Source organism: Etheostoma cragini, chromosome 12, assembly GCF_013103735.1.
Source record: "Etheostoma cragini isolate CJK2018 chromosome 12, CSU_Ecrag_1.0, whole genome shotgun sequence".
Classification (NCBI taxonomy): domain Eukaryota; kingdom Metazoa; phylum Chordata; class Actinopteri; order Perciformes; family Percidae; genus Etheostoma; species Etheostoma cragini.
Window position 1 is genome coordinate 21,651,861 of NC_048418.1, and position 21,835 is coordinate 21,673,695.

At 41.9% G+C, this 21,835-nt stretch overlaps 1 protein-coding gene across 1 annotated transcript in view; it reads right to left on the bottom strand.

Annotated features, from left to right (window-relative positions):
• Window positions 1–1,462: 1,462 nt before the first annotated feature.
• The window catches only part of LOC117954059 (piggyBac transposable element-derived protein 4-like), a 21,519-nt gene continuing 1,146 nt past the window's right edge, over window positions 1,463–21,835 (bottom strand). Inside the window, exons 3-5 of the mRNA XM_034887529.1 lie at window positions 2,269–2,680; window positions 1,742–2,092; window positions 1,463–1,695 (exon numbers count right to left, since the gene is read on the bottom strand). Coding sequence (XP_034743420.1) covers window positions 1,463–1,695; window positions 1,742–2,092; window positions 2,269–2,680 — 996 coding nt within the window. The remainder of the gene's footprint in view (window positions 1,696–1,741; window positions 2,093–2,268; window positions 2,681–21,835) is intronic.

Sequence of the window (21,835 nt, forward strand, 5' to 3'; positions counted from 1 at the left end):
TAGAAATTAAGTGTTAACGAGCAGTTGGACAGGTGTACCTAATAAAGTGGCCGGTGAGTGTATATATATATATATTTGCGTTGGAGGACCCGTGCCTAGGACATTTTTTATTATTAGCTTTATACCTTATTATTTCGTAATGAATCCTCCTGTGAACTGGCCTCATATTATACGACGTAGAATCTCATGGTCTGAGCTGTGATGACTGAATGTTTTTAAATTTATCTTTAACTCTTCTATCGTCCTTCATGTCAAGGGGACCTGTTCAGTGTATTGGGTTTTGCACCCAAGTCACCGAAAAGGAGAACAGAGAGGGATGCTTTTCGACCCGTTGTTGTGGTGAGCCCTTTTGGACCATGTTGTGATTGGATTTGTATTTTAAAAACACCCCCCTTTGAAGGCCTTTTTCAACATCACCCACATGTCTCATTAACCCTTGTATTGTCCTGCATGTCACGGGGGACCTGTTCAGTTTATTGGGTTTCTACTATTCTCGCATTGTCCCCCCCCGGACTTCGTGTGTATAATGTCACGTCACATGCCCTGGTTTACTTATTTTATTATTTGTTCCCTTTATTTTGCTCGCTCACAGTGTATATATTTTTCAACTCATATCTCACACAGCACAAGTATCCCAAAGGGTTCTTTATTGTATTCAGAATAGAGTCAAGGCACATTTTTAGTTTGTTGCAGTTAGTATTGTCCCACATGGGTTGCCACTTTCAATCTTTGTCATATCCTTTTTTGCCACAGGGCCCTTTTCGGTGTATTGACTTTTCTTTCTGTCACACTTGCCCCTTTGGTCCGGGTCCGCGGGGACTCTCACATGTATAATCTCACGTCAACTGCCCTGCTGTATTTGCTTGTGTATTTATTTATTTTTTTTCAGAATAGATTCAAGGAACATTTCAATTCATTTCAGTTCATTGTCGTCTTTGCGGGCCACGCATCACTACACACGTCCCTTTGTCCGCTGCTTGTCTTCCTTTTCTTTTCCTTTTTGTTTTCTCCCTTTGCAGCGTTACCTCAACGGCCAACCCGGCGCCGCTACCCACGACAGGCTACGGCCTCACGCATTCAGCGCAGTAGGCCTGCGTGCAGCTCCCACAGATGTATCTCTCGCAGCAGCCGCACACGGTGTGCGTTTTGCGATCCATGGGCTTTGGACAGAGCTGACACCTCTTCCTCTTGCCGGGCACTCTCTGCGGTCTCGGTTGAGCTTCGGCTTGACGCCGTCGTTTCGATTGTCTCGGCCTCGCCAAACGCCGGATCCGCCCCCCGCGGACCTCGCAGCCTCCGCGGACCTCGCCACCACGGCTTTGACGAGCGCGGCCAAAGCCTCCGTGCGAGGCAGATGCCATCGTCTCTCGATGAGCGGAGTCACAAGCGCCCTACCCAGCTGTTCGAGAAACGCCCTCCTCTTGTTGAGCTTGCTGCGCATCCACTCGGGCCTGAGCTCTCGCTACAGCACGAAGGCGTTGTAGGCGGACACGTCGAGGACGTTGTGGAACAGGGCGAGGGGCCTGCTCGCCGTCTTCCTGCGGCAGCTGTACGTGCCGACGAGCTTGTCCAGGTTGTCCACGCCGCCCTTGGTGCTGTTGCAGTGGAGGATAATGTCGGGTTTGGCCTGCCTGCGGCGCCGACCCGCTCGTCGCCCGTGTGCAGCGTGCTCAGCAGCGCCACGTTCCTGTGCCTCTTGGACACGTAGGACACCAGAGCGGCGGTGGCCGTGAAGGCGAACTTGGACAAAAAGACAGCACGGCCCTTGGTGGCGAGCAACGCCCCGGCAGCTCGGGCTTGTTTTTGCGCATCGTGCCCACCACTGTGAGGCGCCTCCCGGCGAGCAGCCGCTGGGCCAGCGCGTAGGAGGTGAAAAAGTTGTCGCACGTCACGTTGCGCGGGCCCCTCAGGCCCTCGGTCACGTCCAGCAACACGCGGGAGCCCAGATTCTTCTCGGGCGTGCCGCTCACCGACTTGCCCGTGTAGAGCTGCATGTTCCACGCGTAGCTGGAGCGGGCGTCGCAGGCCACCCACGACTTGAGTCCGTACCGGGCGGGCTTGCAGGGCATGTACTGGCGGAAGGCGCATCGACCTGGGGAAAGGTTTAAGAGTATCCTCATACACACAGACACACACAGACACACATAGACACACACAGACACACATAGACACACACGCACACACACACGCACACACAGACACACACAAAATTACAACTGGTACAATGGGTACAACAGTAAGAAGACCACACGCCGCAAAGACAGCCACCTCGAAAGGGCACCAGCTGCTCGTCCACTGTCACGTCAGGGCCCGGGTCGTAGAGGCGAGGCAGCCGGCGCGTCCACGCGTCCCACACGTCTTGTATGGCCGCCAGTTTGTCCGAGGCTAGTCTTTCGGCTCTCGACTCGCGGTTGTCGAAGCGCAGCAGTCGCGAGTACAAGTGGAAACGTTTGACCGGCATCGTGGCGCGGAAAATGGCTCTGCCGCTCTCCTCGTGCCACAGGCTCTCCAAGGCCTCGTTGCAGGACCTGTACACGCCCGTGAGGATCAGAAGCCAGAGGTAGGCTCGCAGGTCCATGGCGTCCATCGCTTTCCACTCGCCGGACTTGCCGTATCGCCTGCGGCCCTCGAGGTTGGTCGTGGCCAGCACTGTTTTCTCTATTTGCTGCGTGACAAACAGCTGGAACGCGGAGAGCAGAAGCGCGTTGGCCGTCTCGGTCCCTTTGGCCTCGGTCTAGTTCGTCTGTGTCTCTTTCGGTGGCACGGCAATGGGCTCGGGGGCCACTGGCGTGATACGTTTGAGGACCATTCGATTTTGCTGTCTTTTGACAAAAACATTTCCTCGTCGCCATCCTCAACGTTCTCCTCGTCGTCTCTACCCTGGTCTTTTTTTTTTTTAGGTTTTTTTTATTAAATGCAACTCTGTGAGACCCACACCGACGAGGCCGAGGTACTGGTGAAATTCATTCAAACGCAGGACGGGTCCCCAGAGACCGGAAGGGCCGGGTTTGCTGTAGTAGACGTGACATGAATGGAAACCAACGTGGGTCCCTGTGACCCGAAGGTCAATGCAAAAGGTCAAATAAACCGAATGTGTCCCTCTGACCCGATGGAACACACAAGGGTTTCTCTCTCTCTCTCTCTCTCTCTCTCTCTCTCTCTCTCTCTCTCTCTCTCTCTCCTTCATGCCACTCTAAAATGGATTCCTACTGTTATGCCTGGTTCATTCAAATTATGGGTTAGACATTACATATCCATTGGATCACTCAGGTAATTTAGGACCGTTCTGATGTAGGATTTTAAAAATAAAGCCTAGTAAGTCTAATAAATGGTATAATTTAAATATTTTGCAGGCTGTTAAAGGAATATTTTTCTCTTGATCAGGCTACTCTAAAAAGGCATCCTGAAGTTATGCCAGCTTCATTCGAAGTCTGGGGGAGACATCACCTATCCAGTGTGTCTCACAGGTAATTTCAGATCATTCTGATGTGGATTTTAAAATGTAAGCCTAGAAAGTCTAATAAATGGTATAATTTAAATATTTTGCAGGCAGCAAAAGGCATATTTTTCTCTTGTTCAGGCTACTCTAAAATGGATTCCTACTGTTATGCCTGGTTCATTCGAGGTCTGGGGGAGACAACTCCTATCCAGTGTGTCTCACAGGTAATTTCAGATCATTCTGATGTAGGATTTTAAAGTTTAAGCCTAGAAAGTCTAATAAATGGTCTAATTTAAATAATTTGCAGGCAGTTAAAGGCATATTTGTTTCTTGTGCAGGCTACTCTAAAAAGGAATCCTGAAGTTATGCCAGCTTCAGTTCAAGTCTGGGGGAGACATCACCTATCCAGTGTGTCTGTCAGGTAATGTCAGAGCATACTGATGTAAGATTTAAAATTAAGGGCTCAAAGCAAAGCTATATTGACAATTTTTGTTAGGCTGTTAAAGGCATATTTAGCTCTCCTTCATGCCACTCTAAAATGGATTCCTACTGTTATGCCAGGTTCATTCAAATTATGGGTTAGACACTACAAATCCATTGGATCACTCAGGTAATTGGGGACCATTCTGATGTAGGATTTTAAAAATAAAGCCTATAAAGTCTAATAAATGGTATAATTTAATTATTTTCCAGGCTGTTAAAGGCAAATTGTTCTCTTGTTCAGGCTACTCTAAAAAGGAATCCTGAAATTATGCCAGCTTCATTCGAAGTCTGGGAGACACATAACCTATCCAGTGTGTCTGTCAGGTAATGTCAGAGCATTCTGATGTACGGTGCCCCCCCCCCCCCGCCCCCTCTCTCTCTGTGTCTCTCTCTTACACACACACACACACACACACACACACACACACACACACACACACACACACACACACACACACACACACACACACACACACACACACACCTTGTCTAAAAAAAAAAAAAAAAAAGAACCAAAAAAAAAAAAGTTAAAAAAAGAAAGTTATATTGAGTATGAAAACTCTTGTTCATTACATTTTCATAATTGCAACGGAATGTGTTGTATTCATTGTTGCAAAACGTTCTGTATATTGTATGTTTGCTACTATGACAACACCATTGATCTGAAGCTTGATGCTGTCATGTAAATAGTTTTCAAATCAGCAATAAATATAACAATTTTTGATCAACTCATATCAATTGCATGTGTTCGCTGGACTCCCAAAGCTTTGGAAATGGCTTTATAACCCTTTCCAGACTGATAGATCTCAATTACTTTCTTTTTCAATTGTTCCTGAATTTCTTTGGGTCTCTGCATGATGTGTAGCTTTTAAGGATCTTCTGGTGGACCTTACTGTGTCAAGCAGCTCCTATTTAAGTGATGTCTTGATTGTGAGCAGGTGTGGCAATAATAAGGCCTGGGTGTGGCTAGAGAAATTGAACTCAGGTGTGGACAACCACAGTTTTAGTATGTTTTAACAAGGGGGGCAATCACTTTTTCACACAGGGCCATGATCGTTTGGATTTTTTTTCACCTTTAACAATAAACACCTTCATTAACAAATTGCATTTTGTGTTTACTTGTGTTGTCCTTGACTATTTTTTAAATTGGTTTGATGTTCCGAAACACTTAAGTGTGACAAACATGCAAAGTAACAGGAAATGAGGAAGGGGGCAAACACTTTTTCACACTACTGTATATATACAGTGATTACAGGAATCTGTGAGGATGACGGACTCAAGGCAGTTTTTCCAGGTAAAGTGGCGCGCCCTAGGCGCGCACAGTCACACTCACAAGTATGCAAATTATATGTAAATCGCGCCCTCTTTCTCCATCCTCAGTGACAGAAAGTTGAAACTGATCAGTGACATGGTAAAAATCCTGACAGCGTAAAAAAACTTTCATTGAAAAAAAAAACATGTTAGGTAATCAATCAATCAAAAATATCAAAATAGAACAAAATTATCAGATTTTGAGATTTTTTGTTTTTCAGTCAAACATTATTCAGTGCCAATACTTGTAGTTTCAATGCCAAATTTTATTTTCACTACTACAGGTTACTGCCACCGTTATAGCTCCATATTAAGGCTCATACTCAGATTTGTCTCATAAAAGTCTCAGATTCATCTCATGTTATTCTCTTTAATTCTCCTTCAAATAACCAAGACATAATTGAGATCAGGGATATACAATTATGAGATATTTTCTGTTTACCCCACGTCTCAAGTATCTCTCAATTCAACCTCCTTTGTTTTACTGGTGTCTTGTCTCTTTTTAGCTTGTGTGTTGCTCCAAAGGGACTCTTAGGAGAAGTAACTCAGAAACAAACGATCACAGAATGAAATGAATATGAAAGCTCACATTGATCTCAATAGATGAGATTGAACAACAGGTGAGCAACACATTTTTCCTATGTGATGCGACAAAGCAGACATGTCGTGCACAGCAGCAAACAAAGTGCAAGATATAATCCAATTAAAACACAACTCTCGCCTTGCCTTTTGAATGGGAGTGCTAGGGGCCCTTCTATGATAGCATAAAAATCAAAATTAAGAAGGCTCAACACAATGAGACTTTGCTCCATGTCTCACCTAGGGCTCAACACATGAACTCAGCATGAGAACATTGTTTGTGCACCAAGAGTATACTAAAAAGAAAAGATTTTAAGCAACTCACTGCCTGACTAGCATAGCAAGATGGCAACGAGTAGGGAAAACTTAGTCAGTTAGTTAGTAGTAAAGTCAGTTGTTCACTTCAGACAAACTTTTCTTTTTGGTCAACCTGATCAGAACCGGAATTTAACAAAGCCATACGAGCAAAAGAATTTAATTCCAAGTATTTCACTTACTTTTTTGTGAGCTTGCTAAGCTGTGCAGTGTGGTTGGTCCTGTAGCTTTATCCTTATCATCAAACACTAGAATCGTTACCTCAGAGCAGAGGCCCCCCTACTGGTGTGGGGTTGTAACGGTTTGGTTTGTAAACTGAATTAAAGAAGTGAATTTTCTTAGTTTTGAAAATCGTTCTAATGATAGATATTTGATTTAAGTATTTTCACTGATACACTTAACAACAGGAAGTCAAGCACAAAATATTGTTTTAATCTAAATTGATATCAGCCTTAAAATAAATAGATTCTCTTGCTATGATGAAGAACAGAAGAACGTTACAGTTGGTTGGTTCTCTTAACGTTTAGGGAACGTTAAAACCCTGAGGGAATGTTCCATAAACGTTAGTTTTTGGTTTAGTTCTAACTAGCCTTTAGAGAACTATAAACTAACGTTCCTTAACGTTACCTTAACGTTCTGTGTAAGTGGGGTAACACCTGCCCAACTCTACCTCTGATTGGCTTAACTAGAGATTTTACTCAACCTCAGCCAATCGACAGCATTCATGCACTTGTCTCGTGCCCTGCCCACTAACCAAGGAAGAAAAAAGTCTTTGCCTCTCGTCCTAGAGTCGAAAGTCTGATAAAAAAAACAGCTTCAATTATAGCAACGCGCCGCATTTTTCGGCAGTAACGGTAACGGTGTTACTAAGATGGGAAGAGTAATCAATTAGATTACGCGTTACTGAAAAAAGTGACGCCGTTACTTTAAAACCCCGTTATTCCCATCACTGGTCCTCACTAACCAGTTTCAAATAAGCAGCGAGACATTCCCAATCATCCTTTCTTATCTGAGAGGGATAGAAGGCATCAAGAGTAACTCCTGGCCAATGTGGCCAAGTAACTTTCCAAGCCTGTGCTTTGTTACTTTTACTTGAGTAAAGAAGTTAAATCAGTGCTTTAACTTTTACCAGAGTATTTATTAACACAAGTGTCCGTGTTTCTACTTAACTACGGGAAGTGAGTTCTTTTGCCATCTCTGGCTACAACATGAACACATGTTTTAAGAAACTTCTGCTAGTTTTCAGCCCAAAAGTTGATCAGCTGCTGTGTGTCCTCTTGCGTCCCTGTGTGATACAGAACGGTAAAGCTCGTCTTGATGTCTCTAAAGCAAGTAGTGTTAGACATAGTAGCCTGAACTGTTTTACACTTCAGAATTGTAACCATGCACACACAGCTGGAATAGTTTTTTCTTCATATTTTTGTATTAATATCACTAAGAAGCTTAAATAAGACATTCATAAAATAATTAGGCAAAACACATGAAGTACATACATACTTCATTACATGAAATCTGACCACCTCATGTTTCATGTTCTGCATCTTTAAACATGACTGAGCCTCTGCCATGGAAGATTAATGTGAGAGAAGGTGACTTTCACATGCATCTTTGAGCATGGAATGACTCTACAATAAAAACCTTAGTAGACAAAACCTTTCATTAAAACTTGTGTGACGAATGCATGAAATATATAATATGTGAAAATCTAACAACTCAGATTTATATGTATAGTTTTTTAAATCACACATGGAACTGTAAATAAAAAAAATGGTTGTGTCGCATTGATGATCGGTTTAGAATGGAATCGTTGGCCTCTGAATTGGAATCGAATTGTGAGGTGGCCAGAGATTCCCACCCCTAATTCTGAAAGATGCATCCTAAACTGTGTATTTTTCAGTGGAGTGTTATCTTTCTAAGGAGTTTTTGTTTTTGGCCAGCTTCTCCATAAAGTCCTGGCACGGAAGGTTGAAGTTGGCCTTCACTGTGAGCAGGGCCTTCATGGTACAGACTGTGAAACGATTTCTTTCTGCAGTCCACACATCGTTCATCAAAAAGAAAATCCTCTCAACTGGAGCATTTCTTACTGGTAAACAGACTACCACAGATGCCAATTTAGCTAGGTTGGTGTGTGGAATTTCAGTGAGTTTGAAATGGCTTATTACTGTTCTCCATCTCTGAGTGAGAGGTGTCGCATCTTCATCAATTGTCATTTCCTTTGATTGGTGGCTACTGCCTTTTCAATTTCCAATCGCTGAGGCTGCTTTTTCACAAGTAGACAGTTCAAGTCATGGAGGTCATCCACATGCTTTGCCCATGCATCCAAGTACCTCACCGCAGTGTCAAAGAAACACCAGAAAGGTTTCTTTTGTGGTAGCACCATTTTCCTCCAGGTTTCTCAGAAGACCTCTAGCCATCACTGGCAGGACGGTGTCATCACTCCTTGCAGCAAGTTTGGTCTGGAAATTTCTGAGAATGGCAGCAGACTCAACACAGCTCATCGGAGCTCAACTGTGCCCATCGGAGCCTCGCACCCAAGCCTGTTACGGGTGATAGGCCACGGCCTTTCATCATACGCCTTCATCGCTTCCAAGTTAAGTACCTACTCATTTGTGAGTCTAGCAGACGGGGCGACCTGTTCTACAGGGAGCAGAAGATTCAACTTTAGGAAGACTACACCCCCAACGTGCTATAGCGACGAGTAGAGCATAAACACGCCAAGAGAATCAAAAAAGGAACTCTACAAAAACCTAAACTCCTGGGCAGCCTACCTCTACCCAACTTTTTGCTCTACTATTGGGCTGCAAACATCAGAACTTTCTTTTTGCAGAAAAAAACTGTGATTGTGTCTGATGGTATGGTAAGCAAACACACCCTCCTGTACAGTTAATTCATACTGCTTTTGAGAAGGCCCTACCCTCTTGAAGAAAGTTGTTAATGTAGGTACCCCTGCACGGGCAATAATGGCAGCTTTATGCTTTTTTGTCTGTTGATGTTTTACCACAGACGTTCTTCCTCCACTACCCACGGTAAAAGAGAAATTGCAGAGTGGACAGAAAGCCATTGCCTCATCATGATCTGGCCGTAGAAATGGAAATTCTTTAAGTATATTGTCATTAACCTGGCGGCACTTTGGGCTACAGGTAACATCTGTCCTAGCCCCAGTACATTCTAACCTTCTGTTCACTCCGTCAGTTATTGACCAGGCTTTTTTGGTCAGGAAAGACCTAGGGATTGTGTCAGTTAAACAGCTTTACATCAGTGGCATATTTTCTTCCTTCGACCAACTAACTCAGGTATTCAACCTAAAACCCACCCATTTCTGTAGATATCTGCAAGTCAGGGACTTTATCCGTAATATTTTACTGGCTTCCCTTCCCTCCCTTCCCCTACTCTCATTGATACTATAGTCGGTTTTGACCCAAGTCTAAAAGGTTCAATTTCAATACTGTACAATACTCTTCTCAAAAGTCAGACAACATGATGCGTGGTTTGGTCTGCAGAGCTTGGTGAGGACATAGGTCCTGACGACGGCAAATACGCCCTCAGTCGAGTCCACTCATCCTCCGTCTGTGCTCGCCACGGAGTGTTACGGTGCAAAGTGGTTCATAGAGTTCACTGGTCTAAAAGTAGGCTTCCCCGTATCTACCATGACATCGATCCAAACTGTGACAAGGGCCACCAAGGCCCAGCCAATCTAACCCACATGTTCTGGTCTTGCCCTGCCCTTACTCCTTTTTGGTTAGGCGTTTTTGAATCCTGCTCAGCCATCACATCTGCCAATATTCACCCCTCACCATTGCTGGCCCTGTTTGGTGTCCTACCTACTGGCCTCACGCTGCCGCCCTATTTTGATGCCTTTCTTACACTGCTAGCAAGACGTGCCATTCTTTTGCGGTGGAAAAGCCCCTGCCCCCCCTCCTGCTTACAATGGATAAAGGATGCGCTTCACTTTATGAGATTAGAGAAAATTAAGTATTCTCTTCGCTTCTCAGAATGGAAATTCCGTCAAAATTGGCAACCCTTCCTAGATTATGTTAGGTGTCTCCATTTAGACATTGACCCTGGTGTCTAGGCAACTACTTGTCCTCCCCCCATAAGCACTAGTTTCTAGCACAGTAGGTGTTTTGTTTGTTTTCATTTTTTGTTGTTGCTTTATTTATTTGTTTGTCTTTGTGAGCGTGTGAGCGTTCATGTTCCGTGTGTTAGTGTATATATGTAAAGACATACACATATCAGACTACTATTGCCCTGCTTATCTGTATCATGACCCATTTTACCCTATTTAATTTAACCTCAATGATGTCTCTTTGCGGGGGATGATGGGGGGCTGGAACTGGGTGTAAATCATATACCTGTTAATACCTTGTGTCACAGATTGACTCTCTGTATTGGTTTCATTCTATAGATTAGGTGTACTATGTATCTGTTATGTTCAAAATTCCATAAATAAATCATAAAAAAACAAATAGCCAAAGACCTTGGTGAGGAGATTTTCCACATCTAGAGGAACCATGGCTAGTGCAGTTCGTGCTATGTTTTGAATGATGTGTGCCGGGCATACAGGCCAATCACCTCTCGCTGAATGGAATCTTTGACCTTGGAGTGGACATTCACCCTTCCTGCCTTGTTAATTCTTCCAAAGATTTTGTTTTTGTTATCAGCAGATAAGGCCACAACTTTTGCCTCTAGACCATGTCTCTGGACGACCACAAGAATATCCTCTTCAATTTCTGCTGCAGTTTCTCTTTTGATTTCAACAAAATGATTTGTTTCAACTTAAGTACTGCCATCAAACAACTTGCAGTAGCTGACAAGTATTGGCAGAAGCTTTACATACCCATGGCTTGATGCATCAATGGACAAAGACACAAAGTTAGCCTGGCCAAGATTGTGGGTTAGCTGTGTCATGGCCCTTGGTGCAAATACATTTGTCACTATGGCGTCACACTTTGTTCTTGCACATGAAAACGTCCGGTTCAGTGCTGCTCAATCTGAAACTGTGATTGTGTCTGATGGTATGGTAAGCAAACACACCCTCCTGTACAGTTAATTCATACTGCTTTTAAGAAGGCCCTACCCTCTTGAAGAAAGTTGTTAATGTAGGTACCCCTGCACGGGCAATAATGGCAGCTTTATGCTTTTTTGTCTGTTGATGTTTTACCACAGACGTTCTTCCTCCACTACCCACGGTAAAAGAGAAATTGCAGAGTGGACAGAAAGCCATTGCCTCATCATGATCTGGCCGTAGAAATGGAAATTCTTTAAGTATATTGTCATTAACCTGATATTTTCTTTTCTTGGACAGACTGTAGGCTTTGCACTTTTAACTTTTTCTTATCATCTTCTGTTCAATTGTATTCCTTTTCTTGTATTCCTTCACTCTTATTTCCCTTAGTTCACATTGTCCTTTCTTGCTTTTATCTATTTCACTAGTCTGCCTGTCCTGTCTTCCACCCGTCCATCCTTTCCACTCTCCCTACAAGGACCAAAGCAGAACAATCTGACTGATTTTGTGAACTAATTACTCAATAAATATCATGTTAAATAAATGCCATGTTAAGTATGTTAATTATGTTAAACAATGTCATTTATGGTTCTGCAAAGAAACAAATAACATTGTAAAACCTACCATGTACTGTCTATAGGAATTATAGCAAAAATAATAGCTAAAAGCTACTATTAATTAAATGATCTAAATGCAGTGTAGCTACTTCAGCATGTAAATAATGCCACTAAAATACAAAGGGAGCAAGGGTGTTCATCAATTGCTGTTATATCGAATCAACAGCCAGATGCAACAGGTAAAGAATATAAACAGTTTGGGAATTCTTCACTTGCTAGCTAAATTTTTAGGTTAACTTATTTAACAATTTAGCTAGCAAGTGAAGAATAGCAGGTGAAGTATATAAACATTGTTTGTATTCTTCATCTGCAGTGTTGGGCAAGTTAATTACAGATTACTAGTTACTGTCATTTGAGAGTAATAAGTTCTATTACAATAATACTGTCTCTCAATTTTAATGCATAACACTACTTTTGCATTACTTTTGAGTTACTTTCACCAAAATAACACCGGAAGCTTGACTTGGCAGCAATAGCTTGTGAATTTCACCACCGGATCAATAAAGTTTCCTCTTTAATACACTTTAATACATCATAAATTATTCATAATATTGTGTAAAATTTATATTAACATGCAAAGTAAAGCTATAAAATAGATAAATATACAATAGGCAAGTAGGAGAAAATGAAAATACTCAATTAAAAGTACCTACAGTTGAAGTACGACATTGTCTATCCAACACTGCACTGTTAATTTAAATCTACAAGAACTATAAATTAATACATTAACTGACAACATAAGTTACGACTTACGGTTATCAAGGACGCACACACACGATCTCAACTGGCTATCCTCCAGAACCTTTTTTCTTTCTCTCCTTTTACCGCCGGGTGGCGAGCGTGGCCGCTTGTGGTGTTAAGCGTGTATCCGCGCTATTCACTGACATGCACTCTAACAATCACTGTTGATAGACACACAGTAAAAACCGGGGACATTTGGTCACCCTGATCCGGCAGCCATTGTTACCTTTTGTGCAATGTATATTACCCCTTGGTTACAAGTAAGATCACGGTCTCCCTAGGTTATTTCCTTCATTGTCTATGGTTTTCAAGGGCCATACACTCCTACCCCTTGATCAAAATAAGTACTGGGACAGCCTTTAGTCTCTAGTGCACGCACGAAATCTAGAGGGAGGGGTAAGACAGAGAAATGAGATTCAGCCTTAGTCTTGGAGAGTCAGGAAGCTGTAGTGTTTGTTCAACGTCAGCTGCTGTTGCCAACAGACAATGAAAAATAGATTCAAAATTTAAAGTAATTTTCTAAGCTCAAGACTGTTGTTGGTAACATCATACCAATATCATTTTAAAAAACTTCATAATATAATAATTTCACAGTCCCTCAGGTGTTTCTTTGAAGTGTGCCATAAGCAGAAGGATTATGGCCGACCTGTGTCTGTCTGTGTTACTGTCGTCCACTAGAGGACTCCATTGAGGAACCTGGTCCAGAGGCGTGTCCAGACTCTGCCATCCGCTTTCCACACAGCAGCAACTCATCCTCATCAATCCAGCTCCACAGCTGCTAACCATCCTCATCAATCCAGCTCCAGCTGCTAACCATCCTCGTCAGTCCAGCACCACAGTATATATACCCGGGCCGACCACCTCTTCGGCGCCAGTTTGTACTACCCCCTACGTGGTAACTAGGCCTGTCATTAGTACGCGTTAATCTCTAAACCTTGCTTCTGACTAACTTTGTTTGTTCCTATCTCAGTGTCCGTCGTCTGTGTTTGCCGTTTCCTCAGACCCGCTCCGTGTGACCATCATTCACCACCACCACCTGCTTCTCGTCTGTGTGTTTTATGTTGTATTAAAACCTCTTCTTTACCTTTTGTCTGTGTGCTTGTGTTGTTTCTGTGTTCGGGTCCAACCTACCCATAACACGGCCATAGATCGCACTCTTCTTCTCGGCTGTACATCTCTAGGATACCCTTCACCTCATCTGCATTAGTCCCTGCTGGCTTCTGTCTGAAAACCTCAAGGATCCGCTTCCCCTTTTTTGGCACGGAGTTCCTCCTCGTTGATGAACTGAAGAGGAGATCTGGTTAACACTCCCTGTTTCCACTGCCAGTACCAACTCCCCCAGTGCTGCTAAAGTAGGGCTTACTGTGATATGAGAGGTCCAAACTGAAGTATGAGCTCAGGATAGTAACAGAGATAGTGGTTCTTTGGATTAAGTGGATGGCCAGGAAAAAGTTCCACTCTGGACTGGATTCCTCAATAAGGACAATAGGCAATAAGCAACTATCTCTCTGAAGAGAAAAATCCAATTCCAAACACCATTTTCACAAGGATTCTTGATCCTGTCCCCAATTAAAAGAGGCAGTAGTCTCAACAGGCAACAATTCTGGACGGCATGACCATTTAGCTCCGGCCTGAAGGTTTGTCATCTGCTTCACTTCCAAGGTAGGTAAACTGACCTATACTTCTATTCAAATCCACATAAGTGAATTGTTTTTCCTGTTTTACCAAGGGGTTGATGCACAACAACACATCAACAGAAACAATGCCCTCAAAAAGATGCAGTTGGAGGCATGGTTTCTTAGGCAAGGTTTTACACCAGGCTGGCAAACATGAAAGTAATGTAGCTGGTTGAATATGGAATCAAACTTCATGCCAAACAGTGAGTCTGTGTTTGTTGCTCCTAATTTATGTACATGCTGCTGATTTGTCTGTTTTGCTCGCTTTCAACCAGCAGACAATGGACTTGACTGAAATGTTTGTCTGTCTATATCCCAAAACTTACAAAAAAAGAAATTCTTGCTGAAATTTGCCACCTATCCATCGATACAATGAGAACTAAGATTATCTCCAGCTATAGCACATAAACAACCTTGAATAAATTTGCCGTTCCTAAAAACAATACCACTGTCCCCGAGATCCTTGAGATCTTTTATCAGGGGACTGAAAACCATGTCCTGTTCAAAAAACTTGTCATTTTTCCTTGCAGAGAAGGACAAGCTGCATATGATCAATATTTGATCATGTTGTGTGCAATATGTCTCCAAGCGTCAGATACACTGCCAATACCTAGCGGATTGATGACTTCAAAAGCATCTTGATAAAGGATGATGTATCACTTTCAAGCAATACCTTTTCAGTCCATCCCATACATCCTCAAACACATCATGGGTAGAAATCCAAGAATGCATGAATTGGCACATACTGTGCAAAATAAATTCCTTTCCTGAGTCGTTTGTACCTAAGTACAGAGGCGGAGCTTCAACATAATTTAAGCTCCTTTTGAACATGACTTGCGGCGCTGATCTGTACGTAAAATATTGTTGTCCTTTTTTAATATGTCATATTTTGCGAGATCCTCAATGATATTTGTAATGGTCATGTCTGGCACCCCAAGCACAGATAATCTCTTCTCTTTACGTTTTGAAAAGAGATCATGTACCTCTTCAATGATAGTCTGAATTACTGACGCTGGTAAAAATAGCCTAGCCTGAAGGCTCAAGTAAAACATGGAAAAGTTCTTTAAAAAGAGGTCTTCCAGCTCATCATCATGCCCAATTAGAGATTTCGGGCTGAATCAGAGGTTGGGACTGTCTTTCTTGGGATGAGTCATGTACATGTTCAACTGAACTATCTTTGTGCATTCTTGAAACATGAGATGCAAATGTGAATTTTGCACTAAATGTACTCTCAAAATCCCTAAAAGGACATGTTATTTTCCTGCCCTCCTGTATATGACCTTTCACGTGACTAAGCAACTCCTTCATATTTGTAGATGTAATCTGACAAAATTCAATCTGACAAATCAGTGTTGTGCCAATTTGTTCAAACCAAGCACTCCTGTGAGCTTTGGACCCCTTATGATCGCTGTACAGATGAGACGTGAAGGTTGCAAATTTTCTGAATGCACGGGTACAATCAGGTACACCACAGGTAAAAAGGCGGTTTGGTTTCACATGTTGAGTAAAACTTATATTTTTACTCTCATGGGCACACTGTTTGCAGTGAAACATGGCTGGCCTAAGAAAAAAGAGAGAAAACAGAAAAAGTTAATGAAGATTGTGAACACCAAACAAAAATACACACACATTCACTAACTACTTATGTGCCATTAATTATATAAACAACCCTGAATACTAGTGCTTCCCTACCCACACCCAAACGGTCACATTTATAATTCCCACAGAACATTATTACACAATCAGGCATAATGTTTTTACCTGAAAATTGTCTTCAGTCATGTATGTTGTTGATTACTGTGCAGCAATGGTGCTCACTTAAGGATGTTTCTCCTCCTTGTAGCTAGGCTAAACAATGCAAAAATTGAACACATGTTGGATTATACCATTATAACATCTAACCCCACATCAGCAAAACATCTAACTATCTCAGCCAATATTCATTGCAATAAAATTCAATATAAATCAAAATATGTTGTTTATGTAATCCTCAGAGACCCAACACAGACACGGGGAAAACATGGTCTATAATCCATACTTATTTTAATGTTCTAACATTATGATGGAAGTATGTGATGGCCGTTTTCCTGCTTTAAAATAAGTTGTTACATCCCTGTTTGGGTTGATGTACTTTGACACACACACAGACAATTTTAGCCTTTGGAATAAACTCAAAAAAATAAATATTTTTTTCAGCAAACATTCACTTAAAAAATTCAACTTTCTAAAACAGCATACAAATGTGAATCATGCCAATAGGCCATTTGGGCATCAAACGATCTGAAATGTTTTAATCTATCCCTTTCTAGAACGAAAATCATTCTAGGGATGTTTTCACTTATTTGGAAAGCATAAAGAAAATGGTCATGGAAACGAGTTTCATCTTCAACCCCCAAAAAAATTTTTGTGCAAAATGATAGAGGTTACTTTACTTAACACTGGCATGTTTTCATCAGTGCATGTGCATACAATAAGGCCAACAAGATATTGAAATCCACAATTTACCCAGTGTGTGGGGTTGACTGTGGCTTGTGTATCAATGTGAAGATACGCAGATATATATTGTAGCTGCCTGCAGAGAGAGTTATATAATTTAAGTTCATAGAAAAATAGTTTAATTTAATAAGAAATCATGTTTGAATATAGCATAATAAATTTTGTTTGTTTCTGCATTTTTCTTTTGCTTTGATGTGTGTGTGTGCGAGCTGACCTGTTTAGGTGGGATTATATAGCGGAACTATTGTGCTGAGGGTTGTTTGCGCCAGCCATTTATTCACGTTGCACCAGCAATGGAGCATGCAGTGCATGCTGAGCTAACTGCGACTACTTGAGTTGGGTTTGTAATGGCTTTACATTCGTAAGTTCGAGGGAAACGCTGGAGAGAAGCTTGTTACTTGTTTTTTCACTCCCCTGGAGTTAACGCGGCCAATGGGTTATCACGGCATGTTTGATGGCATCGAGGACGACACAATACAACCAATGAATGCCCGTGAACAACAAGGCCTTGTGTCCGTGTCTGTTAACTGGAGGGAGCTACATTTATTTTCTGCATATTCTAGTGTCTCAAGTAAACACAGTTTGACTGGAAGTCCAGCATTCCTAATGATAAGCTACAGCAAACTTTCAATTTTCCACTGTAGAAAGAACTACAGTATTGGGTACACCGCTTCCAAAAAGTTTGGGTGTGATGAAGGCAAACTTTGCTGTCAGTTGAAGGGCCTGCTTCAACATTTTGGCATTGCGATGAAGTAGAGGGTGTTCTCTTCTTCTTCTGTTGTCCCTGTATCGAAATTGTACAGAGTAGTCTGCAGGAATCTGTACAAGCTTGACAGAGCATCATCATATTGCACACTGAAAACAAAGTGGGACTTGAACAGCTCATCAAATGAGCCCAGGTGCTTTTGAAGTCCCTGTGGCCAACAGATATGACTGGGGTTTTTTCCTCGATCGTCATGAGGTGTTCTTTAAGGCTGTGGCAAGACTGAAACACAAAGAAAAACATCTTCATTTAACCTCTTAAACATTGCTGCTCAGAGTAGGCCAGTCAACACAAACTTGTGCTGGAGGTTATGTTGAATATTTCCACTTAAAAGCACAGTGCAGCTATTAAATTGGGTCTAAAGTTTGAATAATTAAGAGTCAAACTATCACAGAGCTTCAATGAAGAGTTGCAACAACATGACACAGCGACAAACCATGAAGTCATATTCAGCACGTTTGACAAGTTTGGGACACACATTAAACTCGGCAGCTAACTAGCTAAGTTAGCTATCAAGTTTTTATTAGCAAAAAATATACTAGCTAATGTGTTAAACTGACAAGTTAGTAAAAACTAACGAAACGCGGTATATAAAGCCAGTATATTTACAAGAGAGTTCTTTACAGCCTATCATAATGTTATAGTTTGAGAAGTAAAATGGCACATTTTCCTTAGCTGCCTCTCAACGAAGTCCAAGTGAAGAATGTATGGCGCGGCAGCAACAAAGCTGTGACGTTAGTGTTATGACTCAACACCAGTACCGTAGTTGAATCACGTTCCCTGAACACCTAATGAATGAACTCCAAATATAACACCATTTATACAGTGGTGAAATTAAGTATTTGAACACCTTGCTATTTTGCAAGTTCTCCCAATTAGAAATCATGGAGGGGTCTGAAATTGTCATTGTAGGTGCATGTGCACTGTAAGAGACATAATCTAACAAAAAAATATCCAGGAATCACAATGTATGGTTTTAACTATTTATTTTTATAATACAGCTGCAAATAAGTATTTGAACACCTGTCTATCAGCTACAATTCTGACCCTCAAAGACCCGTTTGTCTGCCTTCAAAATGTCCACCTCCACCCCCTTTATTATCCTAAATTAGATGCACCTGTTTGAGGTTGTTAGCTGCATAAAGATACCAGTCCACCCCATATAATCGGTAAGAATCCAACTACTAACATGGCCAAGACCAAAGAGCTGTCCAAAGACACTAGAGACAAAATGGTACACCTCCTCAAGGCTTGAAAAGGGCTACGGGGAAATTGGTGAAAAAAGGTCCACTATTGAAGCAATCATTAGAAAATGGAAAGAAGCTGAACATGACTGTCAATCTCCCTCGGACTGGGGCTCCATGCAAAATCTCACCTCGTGGGGTCTCAATGATCCTAAGAAAGGTGAGAAATCAGCCCAGAACTACACGGGAGGAGCTGGTCAATGACCTGAAAAGAGCTGGGACCACCGTTTCCAAGGTCACTGTTTGTAATACACTAAGACGTCATGGTTTGAAATCATGCATGGCACGGAAGGTTCCCCTGCTTAAACCAGCACATGGCAAGGCCCGTCTTAAGTTTGCCAATGACAATTTAGATGATCCAGAGGAGTCATGGGAGAAAGTCATGTGGTCAGATGAGAACAAAATATAACTTTTTGGTCATAATTCCACTAACCGTGTTTGGAGGAAGAAGAATGATGAGTACCATCCCAAGAACACCATCACTACTGTGAAGCATGGGGGTGATAGCATCATGCTTTGGGGGTGTTTTTCTGCACATGGGACAAGGCGACTGCAATGTGTTAAAGCCCATGTTGCAGGTTAACCACCACTGTTGATTATTGGGTACAAAAAGCACTCAAGATATGTGTATCATTTTTTTAAATGTCTCCAAATAGTGTTAAAAGTTAGTTTTTGGTCATTTTTGGTATTTGCAGGTTTATGAAGTCAATACGGCGATAACGTCACAATGGGGAGCAAAGTCTCAGCCTGGCACTAGAACTACGGGGACTGACTGGGGTGGGGAAGAGGAGTAAAGGCCAGGAGCCGAATAATTACAAACGTGCCAGATGTGAGAGGGCAAATGAGGAATTGTCAAGATTGTGGGGAAGTCTCCTTCATTTATCTCCTTTATTTAGCAACGCAGCAGTGCATACAATGACTTTACTTTTTACTGTCAGTGAATAGCACCGAGTGAACGTCAACGTTTTCTTTCAATCTAGTGACAGTGATCGTGTCGTTAGTTCAGATAAGTACTGGTACACTTATCTAGATATAGGCATAAAAGGCATCCCTGAGTGTTATTTCTAAGTGTTTACCTCTAACCTCCGGTTAAAACGTGTCGCTGTTTGGCCGGTGCTTGTGCGTGTGGTGGCGAAGCTGCGAGGGAGAACGGGTGCTGTAGGGGAGTGAGCCTCCGGTCGGGAAGCTCGCCCCGCGATCAGCTGATCTGAAGATGCCTAAATCAGTTTCACATTTCAGACAGGATCATGGTCCTCCCCAACCAGCACACACCAGTATTGTAATTGTTTATATTTACTTTACCATTCCTTTTAGACTGAGTCATATGAAAGGCTCCTTTTAATTTTTCATTTAATTTTATTTTATTTAATCTGTTTATTGATCCCCTATGGGGAAATTACAATTTAAACTCTGTGTCCACACTTTGTTAGTTTACACAGTCCTTAACTACACACACACACACACACATGCTCAGGATCTATACATGCACTAATGGAGAGATATCAGAGCAATTATATTGTTATCAGGACGTTGGTTAATAGGAAAGACATGTATTTTCAGAAAACATTAAAGTTTGGTTAAACAACACTGAACAGAGTGTGATTTAACATATGTTCTTTTTATCTGAGAAAAAAGTGCATCACTTTAAAACAAATCCATGTGGGAGTTTTTAAGTAAGGAGCAAGTTGGAGCAAAATCTATATTTTACGGGTTACGATTAGCTGAGAGCTCCATAAAACATGTTCACAGTATACTCAACGGTACACGTGTTTGTACACCGTGTATCCTTCAAACATTTTTTTTAAAGCTTGTCCAAGTCTGTTGTCTGTGAGGTTGAAACATTATGGTCTGCTTCAACCAAGACATATTCACCGTTAGTTTTCCCTCTGAAGCCTGCTTAATGTTGTCCACTAGGGATGAGCCGAGTAATCGGCTGAAACGAGTATCCGGTACGGTTATAACACTTTTGCCGAGTACAAGTATACGAGTAATACGAGTTAATATCTGTACTCGCATTGAATAAAACTCTCAGCTGACCGCGCAGCGTTCTGTGAATCTGAAGCCACTGAGAAGAATGGCGTGTGGGCTGTTGAGACACACACACCGATGGGATGAACTTAAAAGATTCTCTAAAAACAGATTATAAAAAATACAAAATACTGCTTTAATGTTTTGATCATTATTGATTTTATATAAATAGTACCTACAGGAAAAGCCAGCTAAATATTGGCTAAAACAGATTATCATAAAAAATACAATAAATTGCTTTACGGTTTTGATCAATATTGATTATATATAAATATCTAAAGAAAAAGCCAGCTGAATATCAGCTAAAACAGATTATTATTTAAAAAAATACAAGTACTGCTTTACTGTTTTGATCATTATTGATTTTATATAAATATCTATAAAATAGTTATACCTTTTCAAAAATTATAGTTGCTTTTGATTGTTTAGTTTGGGAGCTAACGACAAATAGTGAAATGTTGCTCAAGGCACGGATGAGCAGCATTATGTTAGCTAACGTTAGCTACTGATGCAATTTCATTGAACTGAAGGAAACGTTGACTTTACATACCAGAAGAAGATGATTAGCTGACATTAGGTAGCTAACGTTAGACAAATAGTTAACACACTTCAATGTTACATCCATGAACATAATTTTAACTTTACCTTTGGTCGTTGTGTCTCGTTGCTCGGTCAGTGGTCTTCTGAGGACTTTCGAACAGTCTTCGACGGAGGCAGGGGCTAGCACATCCGTGACAATGGCTTCTGCCTTCGTTCGACCACAGGCCATTCTCTTGGCAATGTCCGAGTCCGGATAAATCGTTGGGGCTAGCTTTGTGCCACAATCTCCTGCTCGATATGATGTAGCGTGTTGGACAGTGTGATACACACTCGTCACTTCTGCAGCAGTCCCTCTGTCAGCTAGAAAGTCGTTTTTAGGTCGGAGGAAAGCATCCATAGATTTGGATGTCTCTTTCTGTTGGATACGTTTCTTGTGAGTCTCCGTGAGTCTGTGTCGTTTGACATCGTATTCCCCTCCATGTCCGATTGAAAAGGATATTTTGCACAGGTCACAAAAAGCCCCTCTCGGTATCTCCCTCAACACCTTTCAGCCACAAATATCCATTTTCCCAGTCTTTCTTGTACCCACACCTTCTCT